General features: G+C 38.5%; 1 protein-coding gene across 2 annotated transcripts in view; it reads left to right on the top strand.

The window, feature by feature from the left end:
* GRM8 (glutamate metabotropic receptor 8) overlaps positions 1 to 21,592 on the top strand; it is a 1,218,499-nt gene that overhangs the window by 56,152 nt on the left and 1,140,755 nt on the right. For both annotated transcript variants that reach the window (XM_056573767.1, XM_056573766.1), the window contains exon 2: positions 8,317 to 9,138. In XM_056573767.1, coding sequence (XP_056429742.1) covers positions 8,611 to 9,138 — 528 coding nt within the window. In that variant the 5' untranslated portion in view covers positions 8,317 to 8,610. The remainder of the gene's footprint in view (positions 1 to 8,316; positions 9,139 to 21,592) is intronic.

Consider the following 21,592-nt stretch of genomic DNA (forward strand, 5'->3'; position numbering starts at 1 on the left):
TTTATTTTGACATCATTTTTTTGTTTTTAATTAACATTTTAAATTCGTTAGAAGCCTAACAATTTAACTTGAAATTTTGAAAATATTGAAAATTTGAAAAGTACATCTTTTTTTGTGTGCTATGCAAGGTTTGCAGAAATTAAAAGGTAGTAGAACATAGGAAACCCCCCCCCCCAAATGACCCCATTTTAAAAACTAGACCCCTCAAGGTATTCACTAGGGGGTACAGTGAGTATTTTAACACCATAGTTTTTTGGCAGGAATTATTACACAGTCAGTGTTAAAAATTCGAAATTTGCAATTTTTCACAAATGCATCATTTGGGGGGCATATTGTTTGTACATCACTTCTGATATTGAAAGAAATGCACCCTATATTTTATTTAGCTGCTTGTCCCATGTTCGGAAATACCCCCGCTTTGGCCATATATGGTTCCTTGGCCGCGTGGTAGGACTCAGAAGGAGAGGAGCGCCATTTGGCTTTCAGGGCAGAACAGTACCCCCACCCCCACAAGTGACCCCATTTATATACTGCACCCCTACTAGTTATTGGCTGCACCAGGGACCACTCTGATTGGTCCTTGGTCGGCTGGCAGTATAACGCGTCTGTTTGTGACAGTTAAGGCTCCTGATGGATATATCCGCCATGTTGTGGGAATAAGCACCCGCTCATGGCGAATATATCCATCACTGCTGTGGCTGGGTAGCTCAGTGTGTCCGCTCATGACTGCTGGCGGGAAATCCGCCGCTATGAGTGGACACACAAAGCTACCCAGCCGCAGCAGGGAGCTCATTACCGTGACTGCTGCATAATGTGTAGGATCACATGGTGGACATCCGCAGCATATTACATGCTGCGGATGTCCGCCAATGCGATCCTACACATTATGCATTTTTTAAAATTAGATTCATTTAATAAATGTATTTTTAATATATATATATATATATATATATATATATATATATATATATATATATTTTATTTTTTTTTTCTTTCTTTCTTTTTTATTTTTATTTTTTACACTTTTATTACATTTTTATTTATTTTTACACTTTTATTTTATTTATTTATTTTTACACTTTTTAATGCTTTGGAATACTTAGTATTCCAAAGCATTGCAGTTATATGCTGCCTGCCAGTTTTCACTAGCAGGCAGCATATTAGGACGTGCCTCTGGCACGTCCTTTCAGGCAATACCCAGGGCAGACCTGGGGGTCTTTGTAGGACCCCCGGCTTCCCAGGTATGCAGCAGCACCCCGCGATCGCGCTGCGGGGTGCTGCAGAGGAGACAGAGGGAGCCCCCTCCCTCTGTCAGAACTCCTTACAGCGCGCGGTCACTTCTGACCGCGGCTGTAAGGGTTAAACTGCCGGGAGTGAAGTGAACTTCACTCCCAGCAGTGCTGCAGGTCCCGGCAAGCCGCAGCCACACACAGCACCCCGCGATCACGCTGCGGGGTGCTGCAGGAGTGACAGAGGGAGCTCCCTCTGTCATAACACTTACAGCCCGCGGTCACTTCCGACCGCGGCTGTAAGGGTTAAAACTGCCGGGACCGAAGTTTACTTCGGTCCTGGCAGTGCAGCAGGGTCCCGGCTGTGTGATACAGCCGAGTCCCTGCCGCGATCTCGTGGGTGCACTGGGCAGCACCCACGAGAATAATGGACGAGTATAGACGTCCAGGTGCGGGAACGCCCGCCAACCTGGACGTCTATACTCATCCGTGGTCGTTATCGGGTTAAGGGACCATCAGTGGAAGTCATTTTTAGGTTTCTCTAGGTTCCTCTAGTTGTCCCTAAGCCACCTCTGTGTTGTCTTGGCTGTATGCTTAGGGTCATTGTCTTGTTGAAAGGTGAACCTGCCGCCTAGTCTGACATCAAGAGCACTCTAAATCAGGTTTTCATTAAGAATATCTCAGTACTTTGAACTTTCAATTTTCTCTCAATCCTCATTACAAAATGTAAAAATAAAATGAAAGGGTCTGAAAACTTTCCAAATGCATTGTATCTGTGTCTGTAGTTATTATCGCTATGTGTTTTGACACTGGATATGATACATACAAAGTGTGTTTTGCCCTAGGGCAGCTGATGGCCTATTTAAGTTCAGGAAATATAAGACACTATATTGTGTTTAACGTTACTGTACATGGCCTCTCTGTAGAATACAGGCAATATTTAAAAACTATTTGCATCATGAAATAGATCTGTAGGTATATTTATTTTACATAAATATGATACTAAGGATGAATCATGTATTACATTTTTATAAGTACTATAGAGTATTTCATAAGAATATAGAATGTGAAAACTGTTTAAATGGTCTGGTTGCACAAAGAATCAGCTGACATTTTCTCAACAACACGTGAAATGAAGGAATCTGATTGGTAGCTATGTACTGGTGCAGTACTTTTCTTGCCATTAAAATACGAGAGACCTAGTAAAATAACAGAAACTTGATGGACCCCATTAAAAGTAAATCGTTCCATTTTAGGGTTGGTTTTAAAACAGATCTGGCATAGCTGTCATGGCGCTATTACAAAAAAAGGACATAATGTCATGTGTCATACAGAATCAATGGAAGGCAGGTTAAAAAATCTGCAGACCCTAACAGAAATCCAATTTATGTTTCTGTACAAATTAGATTACTTATAGCACATTCACCAATATTTCCTTACATGAAATACAATTGCAAATTTTTTTTGGAATACAACTGAGAATTTTTTATGGGGCTGGTGTATGACAAAACTGTATCCCTCAACTTTCTCTCTCTCTCTCTCTCTCTCTCTCTCTCTCTCTCTCTCTCTCTCTCTCTCTCTCTTTCTCTCTCTCTCTCTCTCTCTCTCTCTCTCTCTTTCTCTCTCTCTCTCTCTCTCTCTCTCTCTATATATATATATATATATATATAAAAACTCAAGTTGTGTATGTGTGTATGTATGTGAGTGTGTATGTGTGTGTGTATATGTATGTATGTATGTGTGTCCGTTCCAGCATCACGTCCAAACAGCTAAAGATATAAACATGAAACTTGGCACACATGTTACTTATATGTCAACAACAAACATAGGATAGGTGATTTAACCCTTACTCACCCTCATTTCCCAGGGTCGGGGGTTTTGTTTAAAGTCCCATACAAGTCTATGGGAAATATATGTTATTTATAACTGCATAACTTCCAAACGGCTGGAGATATTTCGATAATACTTGGTCACATGTTACTTATACGTCCACTTAAAATATAGGATAGTTAATTTAACCCTTAACTACCCCCATTTGTGAGGGTCAGGGTTTTTGTTTAAAGTCCCATGCAAATCAATGGGAAATGTATGTTCCCACATAACTTCTGTACGGCTGGACATATTTCAACACCTGGTACACATATTATGGGTCAGGATAGGAGGTCGGGATGGGAGTTCGAGATAGGAGGTCGAGATAGGAGAATGAGATATGAGGATGGGATCGGAGATCGACATAGGAGGTCAGGATAGGAGGTCGAGATAGGAGGACGGGATAGGAGGACAGGATAGGAGGTCAGGATAGAAGGTCGGATAGGAGGATGGGATAGGAGAATGGGATAGCAGGTCAGGATAGGAGGTCGAGATAGGAGGTCGGATATGGCAACAATATACGAGGACGGGATATGAAGTCAAAAGCTTCCTCCTTTGTTTATTTTTCTCCCCAACAAGGATGAGGAAGGAAAAACCGGGCAATGCCAGGTACTCAGCTAGTAAAGTCATAAAAATGCTGTGAAATGGGCCAAGGAACACTGGAGCTGGTGTCGGGAGCTTGTGACATCATAGCCCAGCCCCCTCATGATGTCACACCCCACCCTCTCAATGCAAGTCTATACTTGCATTGAGTGGGCGGGGCGTGACACCTTAAGGGGGATGCTATGACATTACAAGCTCCCAATTCTTGCTCCAGCATTCGGAAGTTTGTTCCAAACACTGAGCAGCGGAGTACCCCTTTAATTTATGAGTAATGGTTCTCATGACTTTGACATAACTTTGACCTGAAGACAATAAACATGACGATTTGATCTTTATAAGGATATTTATGAATAAACATCATACTACCTGCACTGTGTTTATGTGTTTAACATGCAGATTTATGCATAGTCCATCTGGTGTTGAACGTACATGTTTTCACTTTTAGTGGTTATTCTTTGAATGATGCTAATAGTAGTGTTCTGAATAAAGTGAGGACTCCATTGTAAGAGAGAAAATCAAAATGATGCTTTTAAATTCATAATAATGTCCCTAAACATTAGAAATAAATGTGGGAATTAGTGCATAAAATGGTAAGAGTATCCTTCGGGAAATTCTGCATTTTCTATCTGATAACATATATGTTGATGTAGTTAACTAATAGCAAATGCTGTAATATGAAATACATGCCTTGAAACCTTAATAATGACCTATAATGAAAGTTTGTTAACAGTAAAATGCCACCTGGTCCATCTAGTCTACCCTTATATTTATTGGTTAAACATATTATTCACTTTTATCTAAATCAAAGACCTCCTGGTTGTATTCTGGCTCCAAATTGTGTGGAACCATAGGTTTTACTATATTTCTCTGTTAGATTCATAAGAAACATTTGTGGGTTACTAAAACTGACTGACTATCTCAGCACAGATAGCACAAGCTATCTTTTAGTCATGCTGTGTACATTTCTGCATGAATTTACCATTTTAGCACAAGGTTTGTATTGTTTGGTGCATGTTAGACATACAGAAAAAAGTTGTTAATTATTACACAAATAATATTAACATGATGGAAAAATAAAAGGCATAACACACAGAAACATGGAACCCTATCCACAACAGACAAAATCCAGGTGAAGTCCCAACAATTCCCAAATGAGTGGCTATAGTAAGAAGTGGAGTAATACATTCAAAGGAGTACTTCACCCCTAGGCATCTTAACCCCTGTCCACAGGATGGGGGATAAGATGTCTAATCATGGGGGTCCACTGGGACCCCAGCAATTTCCGTGCCTTCACTTGTTATGTTCAGAACGCCGGTTTGGTCAATATGTCATGCCCCATTTGGATAGGGGATAAGATGTCTAGAGGCAGAGTACCCCTTTAACGGTTCATTAATGAGGTGCAAGATAATGGATGAACCAAAATGTTAAATGATTCCCTAAAAACAGAAGAACCACCAAAAAAAAAAAGCTTTCTCTAAGGTGTGCTCCATTTGATTCCCAATTATCATTGCTTTTAGATGATAATAGATGTGTACATATGGCATCCAATAAAGCCTATATAGCGCTCTGTGAGCTGCCATATCATGTACCATCACAAACTGTATAATGGGTGTATTCTTCCCTAAACACATTGCTTTTAAGGGAGAATGGTTCTGACAACCATCCCACGCCACACTGCCTTAAGTTTTCTACATATTGCCATTACAGTAGTTAAGTGTTTTATTGGAACACCTGCAAGTATAGAGGGCATTTCAGGATAAGTATATAGAGTGTGTAATTTGCTCGTCTTACATTCTATTACATGGTTTTTGGTGGAAATTCCAGCTCATTTTCAGGTATGACAGTTGGCTGGGGTTAGCTATACAACTGGAGTTTTATGAGACAGTTTAGTTGTTATGAACTAATGTGGCTTGAAATGTACATAAATGGTTCCCAAGTGGTCACCGCCTGCTAGCGGGTGAGAAAGCTTCTTCTGGAGATGACTGCATAAATGTGGCCAACTCATTCATTTAATTACTGATACAAATTACCAAGGTTGAGCAGATAGTTAAATCCAGTAGTGCAAGGAATAAATCCAGTCAGTCACAGAAGGTGTACGAATGAAATATGTCCGTCATTACAGGGATGACTGCTTCAGCACATATATATATGAGTGTACACATCCATCTAGACCTAACACATTTCCAATGACAATTCCAGACAGCAAAGGCTTCTATGTTACTGAATTGTTCAATAATCCATTGAATGATGCCCATGTCTAAAGTTAGTTGAGAGCCACTTTAATGTCTATTATTACTACATTTGCATGTAAGGGCTGGTATTCATACCATTGTATAGCTGGAACAGCCAGATACATTGTAGAAAAATGAATTAAAATGCTAAGTGAAATTTATTCCGGAGTGTAATGGCAGCTATTGCACAAGCACTAAAGCTGTTAATCTCTTAGTGTAGACGGATGCTGTGTTCCCTTTGTCAGAACATGTTGTTATACATTTAATCTATAGAAAAGGGAAATATATTAACTGTACATTCTAAAATGGAATGTAATTGATTGGTTAATCCTTTTATTGAGTTTGCTTTAAAGGGGATTTTCCACAACTGACATTTATTACTAATCCTAAGGATCGGTGATAAACTCCTGATAGCTAGACCCCCCTACTGGGACCCTACCATCAATAGAATAGAAGTCTTCAAATCTTCTGTTTCTGCTCACTGGATAGGAATTAGAAGGAAGCGTTGGTCAAACATGCACTGTGTTACCTCATTCAAAGGCTATAGGACTGACTAAGCCATCTAAGTTCAGCGTTTGGAGCTTCCCAAATCCCCATAGCCTTTGAAAGGAGCAGCACCATGTATACTTGTCCACAGTCACGTTCAAACTCTTCCTCTCTTCACTTTCATGCTGCCTGAAGTTATCAGAGTGGTCTCCAGGGGCTTCATCTCCCCACCAGCTTTGATTGATAGATTTCTGCCTATACACAAATAGTGTTGAGCGGCATAGGCCATATTCGAATTCGCGAATATATGGACGAATATTTGTCATATATTCGCTGAATTTGCATATTCGTAATATTCTCGTTTTATTTTCGCATATGCGAAAATTCGTGTATGCGAAAATTAACATATGCGAAAATTAGCATATAAAAAAATCAGCATAAGCGAAAATACGCATATGCAAAAATTCGTACGCCAGTCTCACACAGTGGTATTAGAGCCTTCTTTACACCACACAAGCTGGAAGCAGAGAGAGATGATCACTGTGATGTGTACTGTGAAAAAAAACAAAAAAAACGAATATTCGTAATTACGAATATATAGTGCTATATTCGCGATATTCGCGAATAAAATTCGCATTGCGAATATTCGCGAGCAACACTATACACAAATAGAAATGTGTTATTTAACCCCTTAATGTCATATTACAGATATATCTCTCTTGACAATGTTAATGTTGTATGGAGAAAGCTCAGGACTTGAGCCTATTCCATACCGATGGCTCCTGGCTGCTTTCACTGGCTGATGGCCGCTGCTAAAAGCCAACACAAAGTGATTTCCATTTTTTATTTATTATTTTAATTATTTTAAACTTTTTCAGCCTTTTTTTGTCCCCTTAGGGGACTCGAGGCTGCAATTAGGTGATCGGAAGTACAGTATAGTACACAGCAGTTCATTTGTACAGCAGTACAGCATTGAGAAGGTAGCCTGGGAGACAGACTTCCCTAGCAGGCAGACCAAAGGCCATAATTTGGTTGGCCTGCCATAGCAACTATCAGAATGTCCCCCTCCTGTGTCAGCCGTGTAGAAGCAGCATAATTGAGAGGGAAATGATGACCAGTCCTATGACATTTAGAACACAAGAGATTGAACCATTGTCTATCGAAGACAGTAAAGAATGTGGCCAACAAATGAGAAACACTTTTATGTCAGCCATTTTGGCAAACATTTCGGCAAACGGAAGTCTTCACCAGCAGGACCCTATGTGTAAACTGTTCCTAATGTTTGCCCTAGTGACTTATATATGTGTGCTCTCACTTGTATTTAGACACTGTGTTGCAGTTTTATTTGAACACTAAGTTATTATGTTTTTTTGAGCACAGTATCGCACTGTAGCCTTGTTATTGGTATGGTAGTATTACTGAGGAATCATCCAACAATATTCATGGACAGTGATATGACAGTATGATTTCCCTCCTTCTAAAACGGTGCCCTTTTACACATGTTTACCTGATAAGCCCCTGAGCACAAGAAACCCTAAACATAGGAACCCTTTAAAAATACACCTTTAAGACAGGAGGACAGTAGACATACATGATAAAGTTATATTGCTTTCATAATAAAGTGAAAATTATGAAATGCACTCATTGTGAAGATTTCTCATAACAAATAATGGAACATATACTTGTTTTTCAGCACAACTCACATTTAATATTGTTTTCATGGTCAATGACCTGAATTAGGCAAGGTATGCAGTGCAGGAAATGAGTCATGGCAATCTCAGAGCACAGTTACATCTGTTATTTCAATGTATTTGTTAAGGTAATGTTAGTTACGTATTAGGCATATCTGGAGGACAAATGCATAGATTGAAATTTATTTTGTCTGCTCTCTTTTTCAGGTGGACAGTACCTAATGAATATGACTTGGAGTCAGCTGCCTCACAATGAATCACTGAGAAACGTCTCTGATGTTAATGTTTATCTATTCGTTATTCTGAATACGGAGAATGTATAAAATTGAATCGGATGTTTTGATTCTAGTTTTGGGGCTCCTACATAAACTGCTCATTTATCCTGTCAACCCTCCTATGTTGTCACTTAGTGGGCACTGATGATAGCATCTAATAGATGCAACTTAAAAGGGTCTACATTTTTCCATAAAAAATTACAGCATTGGCTTTCGGATTGTGAAGATGTCTTCAGTGAGGTTGGCTTTGGAAAGAAAACCATTGAAGTCTGGCGGCCTTTCCAGCATGTTTCTGGTCAAAAGGCTGTATTGGATCTTAAGCTTGATACATACAGTTGGAAGTCAAGAATATGCCCACTCTATCCGAGTGGAAGGGGACATTATACTAGGTGGTCTTTTCCCAGTCCATTCAAGAGGAGAACGTGGGGTGCCTTGTGGGGAACTTAAAAAAGAAAAGGGAATTCATAGACTTGAGGCAATGATGTACGCCGTAGACCAGATCAATAAAGACCAGGACCTTCTTCCAAACATCACTTTAGGGGTTCGGATCCTTGACACTTGCTCAAGGGATACTTATGCCTTGGAGCAATCTTTAACCTTTGTGCAAGCTTTAATTGAAAAAGATGCTACTGAAGTCAGATGTGCAAATGGAGATTCACCTATTTTTACCAAGCCGGATAGAATAGCTGCAGTGATAGGAGCTGCAGCCAGTTCGGTTTCCATTATGGTTGCTAATATATTAAGACTATTTAAGGTAAGGTATTCTGTTTTAATCTGTATTTGCAGTGTTTTATCTGTGCATACCACGCTATTGCCTTCAAGTAGAATAATTTATGCAGAGCATGCCTCTTTTTATGGTTTACATTGCCAAGCTCTGAAAGCAGCATGTGTTATTGGAGTACCAAAGTAAATGAAATGTTTGTCTGCCAAGAGCCTTTGTATTCTCACTTTCTTGTTTTAATGACCCATTTACCCCTGTTAGTGCTGGAATCATCTTTGTAGCAAGTGAATATAATCTGGTGACGCACAGTAATTTTGTACTTCTAGAAAAGATTTCTGCAACAAGATATGTTTTGGAGTTCCACTTATAACCTTTTGCAAACAGGGAACACCATTAACAAAATACATGGATCAATAAAATCAGTAAAGAGCGTGGTGTATATTGTTCCTAACAGAGGCATGTGTAGATTCAATGAGATTCCTCTATAATGTAGGAATAAATCAGGCCGTCCTCATAAACATTTCAGAATTCCTTTTTACACCAATGATGTCAGCAATGTCATAGAACTGGAATGGCTTAAGAACATCAAAGCTAAAAGTTTATCAGCTCTTGACAATGTGTTTGAAAATATATATTTGCATTAAAGTGGTGCATTCTGACAATTTTAAGGTGAATTTGAGGGAAAACCAAATAAAGATGTCACATCTTGAGAAGTTTAAGACATTTTGTATTCATAGGTGGATTGAAGTGTCTCCCATATGCCGACTACCTATACACTATGGCAAGTAAATCATCTTAACCCCTTAAGTAAACAGACCATTTTAGTTTTGAGGACACAGCCAATTACATTTTTGTGTTGTTATTTTTTCCTCTTGGCCTTTTAGAAGCCATAATACTTTTTGTTTCCATCCACAGACCCATATGAGGACTTGTTTTTTGCATAAAAAGTTGTACTTTGTAATGACATCTTTTATTTTACCATAAAATATACAGCACAACCAACCCAAAAAAATAAATAAATAATGATTTGTGATTATAAAGCTTTTGCTGAGACAATAAATAATGATTTAGATGCTGTGAACATCAACTTGATCTCTGATGTCCACCATTATCCACGAGGTCCTCAATGTTCCTATCACTGTGTTTGGAGATACATTGATCGCTAAACTCTGCGACATACATGTATGTCGCTGTCTGCTAAGTCCCAGGGCACAGCAACATACACATATGTTGCTTGTTCTCAAGGGGTTAATTTCACTTCTGTTTACATTCACTATACAATTACTTTGACCTTAATTTATGAACATAATGTGGACTGAAGTGTTATTTATATGAACTTATTTTTACACACTATAGAGAGAAGTATACTTTATTAGCCTGTGTTACAAATATACCTTGTTATCAATTAGACAGATTGCCACCTTAACTTAAAAATGTCAAAATATCAAGTATAGATGCACAGATTGCACTAATGTGTTGGAATAAGCCTATTATACTTATAAACAAGCTGTCATCTCCTATCAGAGTGAGAGATTGTAAGTGATGGAATTCTCTGGATACCATCAAAGGTGGTATGAGTGGCATGTCGAAGTAGTATTTCAGAAGATGATTTTAGGCAGAATGACAAAGTAATAGTGTTGAGCGGCATAGGCCATATTCGAATTTGCGATATTTCGCGAATATATGGATGAATATTCGTCATATATTCGCTAAATTCGCATATTCGTAATATTCACGTTTTATTTCCGCATATGCGAAAATTTGCATATGCTAAAATTAGCATATGCGAAAATTAGCATAAACAAAAATTTGCATATACGATAATGAGCATATGCAAAAATTAGCACATATGCGAAAATTCGTACGCCAGTCTCACACAGTAGTATTCGAGCCTTCTGTACACCACACAAGCTGGAAGCAGAGAGGGATGATCACTGTAATGTGTACTGTGAAAAAAAAAAGAAAAAAAAAAGAATATTCGTATTTGCGAATATATAGTGCTATATTCGCGAATATTCGCAAATTCGCGAATATGCGATATTCGCAAATAAAATTCACATTGTGAATATTCGCGAGCAACACTACAAAGTAACACAACATTTAGTAAGGAATAGGAAATTAAATAAAAATGTACATGGTAAGGAAGAATTCATTCATGCCCAAACTGCAACACTGTTCATTTTTCAAAATTGCTTTCCCAAAATGAACATTAATCACTCATATAAAAGATGCGTACAAATTCATGCTCCCCTGCACTACTGCAGTGAGACGTTTGTATTGTGTGGCTTCATACAACTACGATACAAAAGAAGAGCATGCAATTTTCTGCTAAAATCCTTCAGCCTGTTCTAATATAAACAAAATACTTCCACCATACTGTCCTGACCACCTCAAAGAGCAAATCAGCAACTTTTTTTTTTGGAAGGGAGGCGGCATTATTGTCCTGTAATAGGAAATGAGGAATTTCTCTGGTTGGTGAATTTGTGACAAGTGGAGTGTGGGTTTCTTTGTGGGTTTTAATTCCCTACAATTTTTTTTCCAAGGTATTTACTAAGGTTTCCCTACATTTTGGACTTTTCCCTATATTTAGCTTTTTTTTAACACATGCTCTGATCTGTCTGGTTTTCCTCAGCTCAAATCCACTACATTTTCTGTGGAAACCTTAGTAAATATGTTGGCTTTTTGTGAACGCCCACGACAACGCCCCTTTCCCAACGGCCATGCCCCTTTTTTAGGTTTTCTCAGTAAAATGGAGAGCTAGTCAGGTTTTTTTCAATTCTGGCGCACATTCTGACAGAATCTGGCGCACAACCCAACAAAAATTTTACACAACAATAACATTAACAGTAAATCAGGGCCATAGTCTGCAAACAAACTGGGCAAGTAAAAGGCCTCAAATACTATATATTCATATATTCTGTACATACATACCTGCTTAGAAAATAACATATCCTTTAATAATTCTTGTATATACACACACACACACACACACACACCTATCTTCTGATTAACCATTTCATGATACATTTTCATTGTTTAGTTCATGTAGGTTTTATAGCTATAAAGCTTTTTCTCATTTGAAATCAGGAGGTCTTATAGATGCCTGCTGTGCAGAGTCATTTTTGAACCACCCAGATATTTTATTTTGTTTAGAGCTCACCAAGCAGTTAGGAAAAATGACTTTATCATTACCGGTCACCATGGTCGATACATTTGTGTCTCCCAACAATAGCTGTTAGTTCGTTCCTTTAAGGTCCCTAAACTTCTTCTTGAAAAGTCTGAGCTAGAACAAGCACACAGCTATGGAATCAAGAACCCCCTGGTTACTGGGGCAGGTAAAGTAATCACCCCCAACATTAAAATCTGCAATGTCTGTCTTCAATGTTGGTTGAGGAATGATAATAAGTGTAGGGTATGCTCTTTCTCTACCCAACCTCCATGGTAGCTATACATCTGCAGTCTACATGCAGGCACCATGTACTCTTCCTACTCTCATACGAGGCCCTAAGACCTGGCCTCATTCAAAGAATTCCAATGGTTGCAGACCCTCTTTAGGTTAATAGTAAACCATGCCATGTTTAGTGTTAGTCATTGTTGTCAATTATTTATGGAGATCCTAGATGAGAAGTGCATAGCACAACATGGAATTTCCTCTACTGTTCATGGCCTTCATCAGAAGAGACAAGTGCAATGATAAGGCCTTGACTTAATGGCTGACTGCTACAGCCAAAGGGAATCTCAATTTGGCAAAAATTTGCCTGATTTGGAGATTTCATATAATCTGTTAGAGATTTAATGCTTGAAATTAAGTTTGGTATAATGAGATAACAGCCAATTGCGCAATTGTTTTATAGCCTATACATATGGAGGAACTATGTAATAAATGACTGTTGATGCCTTTTCTTTCAAACTTAACATGGCAGTTCATAGAGGCTACATTATGAAACTCTTGTCACTGTCCAAATGCTCCTGGACATTGTATCTTACTTTGTTGATGCAATTTCTGGGAGATCATCCTGGGAGATGAGGTTATTTCACAATCTTTGATGTTCCTATAGACTGGACCTTTTAGAATTATTCAGTGATCAAATATATTGCCCCCCTACACTGTTCCCTATCAGTAATGTAAGGTCACATGGCAGGCCAGTCTGCTGTCAATGCGTAGAGGGAGCTGCTAAATATCGTCTAGAAGTAGGCCTCTAAATATTGTCTAGTAAGGCCCCTAATGAACATTTATAAGTAGCCATTTTAGACCAAAGCATGCAACTAGATAAATTAACATGCATCTAGATAAAATAACAACAAAATCACAACATCTACTTTATCATTTCAAAATGATTTTTCTAAAACTATGAAATAGTTCGTGCTGAGGACAGATGCTCTTTGTGTCTCTAGCTAAGACGTTAGTTAATAACCAAACACCCTTCTATGACAGTTTTGTTTCTGCTGGGAATGATATGACAGGCTATCAAATGATTCTTCAAAAACTGTCTATAGGGGATTTAAGAGAACCCTCCTGAGGGCAGAAGCATTTGCTGACAGAAGCTACTTTAAGACACCTGTAAGCATTACTTTTCTAAGTTTAGAGCAAAAATCTGATCATGTCTTCAAAGAGACCAGATAGCAGAAACGAGACTTTCAATTTTTAAAGATAAAAAAAGTTGAAATACGTTGTCAAGATCTGTCATGTACAGTCTGTCATTTCCTAATGCGTAAAAAAGAATGATATATATAATAATACCTAAACAAAGGATAAGAGCCTCGAATATACTGTATTCAGAGAAGACATTTTATTGCAAGTAGTGACCTACCATGTGGGCATTTGGGCTGCTTTACATTTAGAGTTATTTGCATCTTATGGCAAAACAAAAGAACTTGTGCAAAAGTATCTGAGAATAATTGACTAAGCCTCAGATGTATTAGGAAATATCTCAAGACATTACCCTAGTTATTGGGTTATACCCACAAATGGGCAAATCTACTGAAGATTAAGAGGACTGGAAAGGTCTGGAAAACATGGGATCAAATCATGAAGAATACAAATTTGGTTTATTTATTTGCCATATTTATGCACTTTTTCCAGTTTTATACATTGTCATCTGCTTAAGAAATTACCAATGGCTTTTTGATTTTCTAGTTTGTGTTATGTCAAATGCTGCAATTTCATATAGCCCCTAGATAATATGTAACATCTGAAATGTAACAATTTTATAATGCTGACATTATGTGCAGGAAGCATGAGTCCGCGGCAGCTCCCACTGAAAGGGAATTGATATATTTTGGCTCCTGTCAGACAGTCTAGTTACTGTGGATATACTACAGGGTTGCTATCTCATTACTTTTGGAAACCTGCACTGTCCTTAGAGGCGTTTTTTTGCCAGTCTGTCTGGCTTTGCTTTTTGTTACAGAGGTCCTGCCTCACAATTTTTTGGAGTGTGAGGAAAACAGCTATTGACAGAACATTTCAGATAATCTTTCTTGCTGGCAGGGAAAAAGCTTCTTGAAAAATTCCAAACTATCCAAACAGTTTTTCAGCAGCTATTTGGCTTCTTTTTTTTATCACATAAACTTTATCAGAACAGAGGGTTCTTTTTATGCACTTTATTATAATAACATTTACTCCCCCCCCCTCAAAAAAAAAATGAACATTGCCTAAATAAGAATTAATACATTGACCTCTTATTGGTTGATGCAATATTGAATTATTTACATTAATGTCTGAATCATCCATTCTCTGACTTAAACCAATCCATGTATTTATTTCAATGGATTTTTACCAGTTCAGTAAATAATAATAAATAAATAAACAAATAAGTAATTAAGTAAATAAATAATAATAAAAAAGGACAAGAGATTCATATTTTTATTTGAACTTAAATGGGCACTGTCAGATCAAAAAACTTTTATATGTTGTTACTGATGAAAATGAAAGGGGTACATCAGCCAGAATTAGCTTATCCCTTATTCATAGGATGTGGGATAAGCAGCTGATCGCACGGGGTCTGACCACTGGGGCCCCCTTTGATCTCCTAGAACAGGACCCCGTCCTGTTCAGGAGATCAACTTTAGACTGTACGCGCTCCATTCATTTCAATTAATCTTAACTGAGTGGGACAGGGTCCCATTCAGGAGATCGGGAGGGACCACAGTGGTCAGACCCCCTGTGATCAGCTACTTATCCCTTATCCTGTGAATAGGAGATAAGTAAATTCTGGCTGCAGCACCCCTTTAAATGCCTTTTGTAAGATGGTTGTTTAATTTTTTTTGAATATTTAATAAAGGAAATGGCTCCTGAAAATCCCACCACAAGGGGGCCCCATACCTACTGGGACACTAACTAGTCCTGCAACAGCATCAAGCCTGTCTATGAGTCATGGGCAAGAGATGACTTATGAACAGGGCTGCATGAGCAGAGACACCAATCCCCTCCCACCACCACAAGAGAGGGACACCCCCCCTCCCTTCCCCTGAGCTAATGAAAAGAGGCATTATTATAATAAATATAGGTGATAAATGCATAACAATTAGATGCATAGGGTTGGGATTAGGTACTGAGTAACACATAATTTTTTTTTTTTTTTGTGGGATTTAACAGGTACGCTTTAAAGGAAATTGGTCATCACTTTTGTGCTGCCCAAATCAAGAGTTCTTAGGGCAGACCCCAGAAGCTTCTACCTGCCCATCCAGACTTAATTGATACTGTAGATATCATCCTGTTTGGGTATAGGGAGAGCTTTATGTATCAAGGCCAGCGTAGCAAGCAAAAGTCTCTGGAAACTCCCCAATGACTTGAGGTTCAGAGAGCATGAAAGTGATTACAAGTTACATTTAATCATTTTCGCATCAGACTTTGTTGACCACCACACTCATAAAAACAGGCTCATTTAGTTCCTGTTCCCAGTGAGAAAAATGACCACACACAAATGCACTTTCATATATACAACACATATACAATGTTAAAGGAAATCTGCAGTGAAATAAACTTATCCCCTATCCACATGATATTGCGTGTTCGTCGACCTCAGTGAGGTCCCAATGGTCGGACCCCCGTGATCAGACACTTAGCGGAGTTTATTTCACTGCAGATCTCCTTTAATATGCCACAAACACCGATGGTAAGAACTCCATTATGTTGCTACTATACAATTACGTTTCACTATAGTTTGTAGTGATTGTGTGATGCACAAAACATCAATCTAAGAAGAAATAATAAAATGCCTGTCTAGAAGTTGTGATAATAGCAAGCTGCGGGACTGTAAATAGTTATTTGTGTGATATCCTTGAGGAAAAATACATCATTTTACTAAGAGGTGCTAAAGCCAACACCACAGAAAAAAACTATTTATCAAGCAAAGCCTTTAAAAATCAACATTCCAGTGGGATTTTCTTCCTGGAATAGTAATTCTGACTTCTAGTAAAGAAGGACATAGAGCAAGCAACACAGCTCTGCTTTCAAAATACATAATATTTTTCCTATTAAAGTCAAGTAAAGGATTGGATCTGTTCTGATATCCAATGCATTTCAATACATGCAAATTCACATTTTTCAACTGGACCAAAGACTTTTTATTTTGTGCAAAAATAACCTTTAAATAATGGACACAAACAGAATGGACAACTAAACCAGGGCCTTTATAAAATAATACAAAGAATAGGCAAGTTGTATATAGATCAAGTGCCAAATCAAATCTCTTTATTAAACATGAATACAATCATAAACATATATTTAAAAACAATTAAAAACATAATCATAGGGAAATAAAAACAGAGATGGGGCTGCACGGAGCAAAGACAGAGGTCCCCAGGGCTATAAAGATATATAGATGGTGCCAGAGTATGCTCAGTAAATAATGGTCACTTCAGAATGGTGACCAGTAGTGCAATAGAACATTTACAAAAAGTCAGGGCCCACCAATGCAAATAATACAATACAGCTAGGTGACCCCTAAGTAGGAATCAACCCATTATATTCAATGCATGATAGCAAAAAAAGATAATTACCTAGTGGGGATATAATTGGACCTCCGACACCCAGCGTTTCACTATACCGGCTTCTTCCTTGGCCTTTATAAAGCCTACATTAGGAAAGGTTTCTTTATCTTGTGTAAATCACATGTAAAACAGGCTTAAAGGGGTACTATACCCCTAGACATCTTATCCCCTATCCAAAGAATAGGAGATAAGATGTGTGATCGTGGGGAATCCCAATTTAGTCACCCGGCATTCTGACGTCACGACCACGGCTGCCCAAACCAAGCGTTCTGAACATGATGTTCAGAACCCAGAGTGACTGCACGGAGATTGCGGGAAGTTATTGCTGCTGGCCCTCCATGATCAGGCATCTTATAGCCTATCCAAAGGAGATGTCTAGGGACAGAGTACCCCTTTAATAGAGTAAACTTCCTGAATCTACATAACCATTTAGAATTCTCCTCTGGCTTAACCTATTAAAGGGGTTATCCACCATAAGGTCATTTTAGTACGTACCTGCCAGACAGTAAGGGACATGCTTAGGAAGGATCTGCGCTTGTCTTGGGGCTAAATGGCTATGTTGTGAGATTACCATAAAACTGTGGCTAGCTTTTTGTGAACTGGTATTTCCTGTTTGACTTTTCTTTTTTTTACTACAAATTTCCTCCCTCCCACACATCAGCCACCCCACTCATTGAAACATAAATGAGCTGAATCCATTCAAAAGACCTGTGGTTTTCAATCAGGGTGCCTACAGCTGTTGCATTAGTTGCAGTTGATCTCTCTCCTACCAAACGATCGCTCCACCCATTGAAGCAGACAGGCTCCCTGTCATCAGCTGACTAGTGGGTCAGGTCTCGGCCGCATTGCAACCTGGGAAAAATCTGAGACAACAGTCATTTTGTATCCTGTTAAAAATAAATATTGGGGTGAAAATCAAAGAAGAATTGTGAGAAAACCGTCACACACAAGTATAGACACTATATTATGAACTGCACTAACTTTACAGCCCCTGTAGCATAGTCAAATAAATAAAAAAAAATCCTGTAATACCCCTTTAAGGACGAAGGATATAAGGGAAAGCCCTTGTGTCCTGGAAATTATATATTTTTTTTAAATCAACTGGTGCCAGAAAAATATACAGATTTGCAAATGACTTCTATTACAAAAATCATAATCCTTCCAGTACTTATCAGCTGCTGTATGCTACAGGAAATTATTTTCTTTTAAAATTTCTTTTTTTTCTGACCACAGGGCTCTCTGCTGACACCTCTGTCCACATCAGGTACTGTCCAGAGCAGAACAGGTTTGCTATGGGGATTTGCTCCTACTCTGGACAGTTCCTACATGGACAGAGGTTTCAGCATAGAGCACTGTGGTCAGACAGAAAATAAATTGAAATTCAGCAAAGGATAAGTACTGGAAAGATTAATATTTTTTTAATAGAAGTAATTTACAAATCTACAAGAAAAAACTAAAAATGCTAACAGTCCTGCTAGGTTGAGGTTAAGAGTGAAGATCAGTGAGAAAAATTAGAACTTGAGAAGACAGAAAATATGTCCAATAAATTACAGTTTATTATACACTTAAAATACAATATAATGTCTTCTGCAGGGCCCTTGCATCAGACATAGGATAGTAAATGAAAAAGTAAAAAGTATTAGTAAAAACTAAATAAAAAATTGTATGGTAGATTGCTTCCCATTGGCATAAGGTCTCACTAGGAGGCCTAGAGATGTGAATTTAAAGTCCTTCCACCATATGTAGTAACAGGATGATGTCTTTTCACTATAATGTTTGATTGCTCGCAATGTGGCAGCGTTATTGCAATGCAATGGCTCGGTCAGCGCCGTGCCGTATTACAGACAGAAGATTTAAGTCAGTGGGTGCCGGCAGGTGCGCTCAGCAGTGCTGTAGTCCCCCTGCTTTTGTCCCACTGTACCCTGACGGCACAGGGCTGTGTGAAATCACGATCCTGAGTGCAATGGGGATCGGATGTAAGTGCCGGGCAAGTGCACTATGCAGCACTGGAGTCCCCCTATTGCAGTCCCACTTTTACCCTGTTACCTATTTTGGCTGGCCAGCGGAGTAGAAGATGCTTTGTGGAGTGCACGCTTCGCTTCTTTCACGGTGGGGATTGAAATGGTGTATATCCTCCTGATTATGCCAGAGATGGGATGCAACTATATATATGACTGGGCTAGACACGTTTCGGGAGGCCAGGTCCCCCTTTTCAATAGCTGATGGTGTTAGTGGTACAGGGGGACTACAGCACTGCTGAGCGCACCTGCCGGCACCCACTGACTTAAATCTTCTGTCTTTAATACGGCACGGCGCTGACCGAGCCATTGCATTGAAATAACGCTGCCGCATCATGAGCAATCAAACATTATAGTGAAAAGACATCATCCTGTTACTACATATGGTGGAAGGACTTTAAATACATATCTCCAGCCCTCCTAGTGAGACCTTATGCCAATGGGAAGCAATTGCCCGTACAATTTTTAATTTACTTTTTAGTAATACTTTTTCAAGGGCCCTGCAGAAGACAATATATTGTATTTTAAGTGTATATTAAACTGTAATTTATTGGACATATTTTCTCTCTTCTCATTTATCTTCCTGGTCTTCTCTCTCAACCTCAACCTAGCAGGAATGTTACATTTTTTTGTTTTTTCTTGTATGTTTTTTGACACATAGGGCAATGTGTATCACAGTATCCTCGGTTTAGGTTTTGTTTTATGTAGAGCTCCCAACCAACATTTTTTCCTCTGTCTAGTAATTTACAAATCTGTTTACCTTTATGGCACCAGTTGATTTTAAAACTGGAGCACCCCTTTAAGGACCAAGGGCGTACCTGTACGCTTCAGAGCAGTGAGTGTCGGCTACTATTATTAGCCTCACACTCACTGCTTATGCAGATCACAATGTCTAAAGTGAAAGTGGAAGATGCCGGCAGCTCAGTGGAGCTCACTGGGTCCCCTTATCTGCCTCCTGCTGCCCAATTGCCCACTCAATAATGGGGCCTGGCTTAGCCAGGTTACATCAGTGGATTGCCGATCTTACTGTATAATGCTTTTCCATAGGCATAGCATTATACAGTAAAAGCAATCTAATGATTGCATACAAAAGTGAAAATAAAAAAGTTTCTAAAATTATATAAAACCCCCTTCCCTAATAAAAAATCAAATCCCCCTTATTTTCCTATTTTACAAAAAAAAAAAAGAATGGAAAAAAATATATATATTTGGTATTGTCGCATGCATAAATGTCCAAAGTTTTAAAATATTTTATGATCGGTAAATGGTGTAAACGTAAAAAAATACCAAATACAAAAAATACAGGAGGAAGGAAAGGACAAGACAGGAGGAAGAAAAAATGCAAAAATGAAAATTGGCCTGGTCCTTAAGGCCAAAAGGGGCTTGTTACTTAAGGAAATAAAAAAAAAAGTTGTAGTGTCATTATTGCGTATTATGATTTATTATTATTATTATTATTATTATTATTATTATAGTTGAACTTCACATGGAAATGTTGTTTGTATGGTGGTATTTTTGTGCACTTTATAGAAGCATAATGTATGCACTCTGAAAACATCTGAAAACATTGTTTTGGCTTTGTGAAGTGGTAGTAATTGAGCTTGATATAGTGGTATTATTTGGGCTCTGTGATGCAGTTTTATTTGATTGTTGTATGGCAACAGTATTTTGCACTAGATTTTAGTATTACCTACTCTAGGTCCTTTATGGGGACATTTATGCACTGTAATGTATTTGGGGGGATTTTTTTTAGAAGAACTTATTTTTTTAGACACATTTTTTATGTGCAACTTTTTGAATTCTTTTGCAGCTCTACTCCACTCAATAGGTGGTGTACAAACCACACAACAGAAAAGTGTAAAACAATTTGATACATTTAACAAAGTAAAATCTCTGGTATAAGAAGAATGTGTCAGCTTAAAAAGTGCAGCGAAAAAAGACAGGGTCTCCCATACGTTATAAACAGTTCTTATACTCCTTGACCCACCTGAACACACACTATTGGAATTGCCACCTAATTGTATTCTAGTTCCTATTATGATGGTCTTTACATTCTGGCCAGAAAAATTACCTTCTAGCGAAAACTAAGGCAGGATCCTAGGAGGACTGGGACAGTGGCCATAATTTATTGACCAGGTGGTTCAAGAAGCTGGACCATCAGAGTAGTGCTGCTACTAGTAATACAGTACTGTACATCATGTATGTGAGACCCTGTGCTCGTGCAGGGTTCAGAAGTCCCCATATTGTTGATATTAGGTAAAACTGGCTCCATAAACAGTATCACCACTATACAAGGGACAGATGATTGCACCAAACCATGACCACCACATAGTGACTGGATAATACTACCATATTGATTATGAATAAAACCTTTATACAAAGACCAGGTGGGTTTGTGTATAATGGATAGGTAATGCCCCTCAGAAAGTAGATATTCACCGCTGGTAGGTAGATAGTGTCCTCTGGCAAGTAGATAG

Source organism: Hyla sarda, chromosome 4 (assembly GCF_029499605.1).
Source record: "Hyla sarda isolate aHylSar1 chromosome 4, aHylSar1.hap1, whole genome shotgun sequence".
In the NCBI taxonomy this organism is placed as follows: Eukaryota; Metazoa; Chordata; class Amphibia; order Anura; family Hylidae; genus Hyla; species Hyla sarda.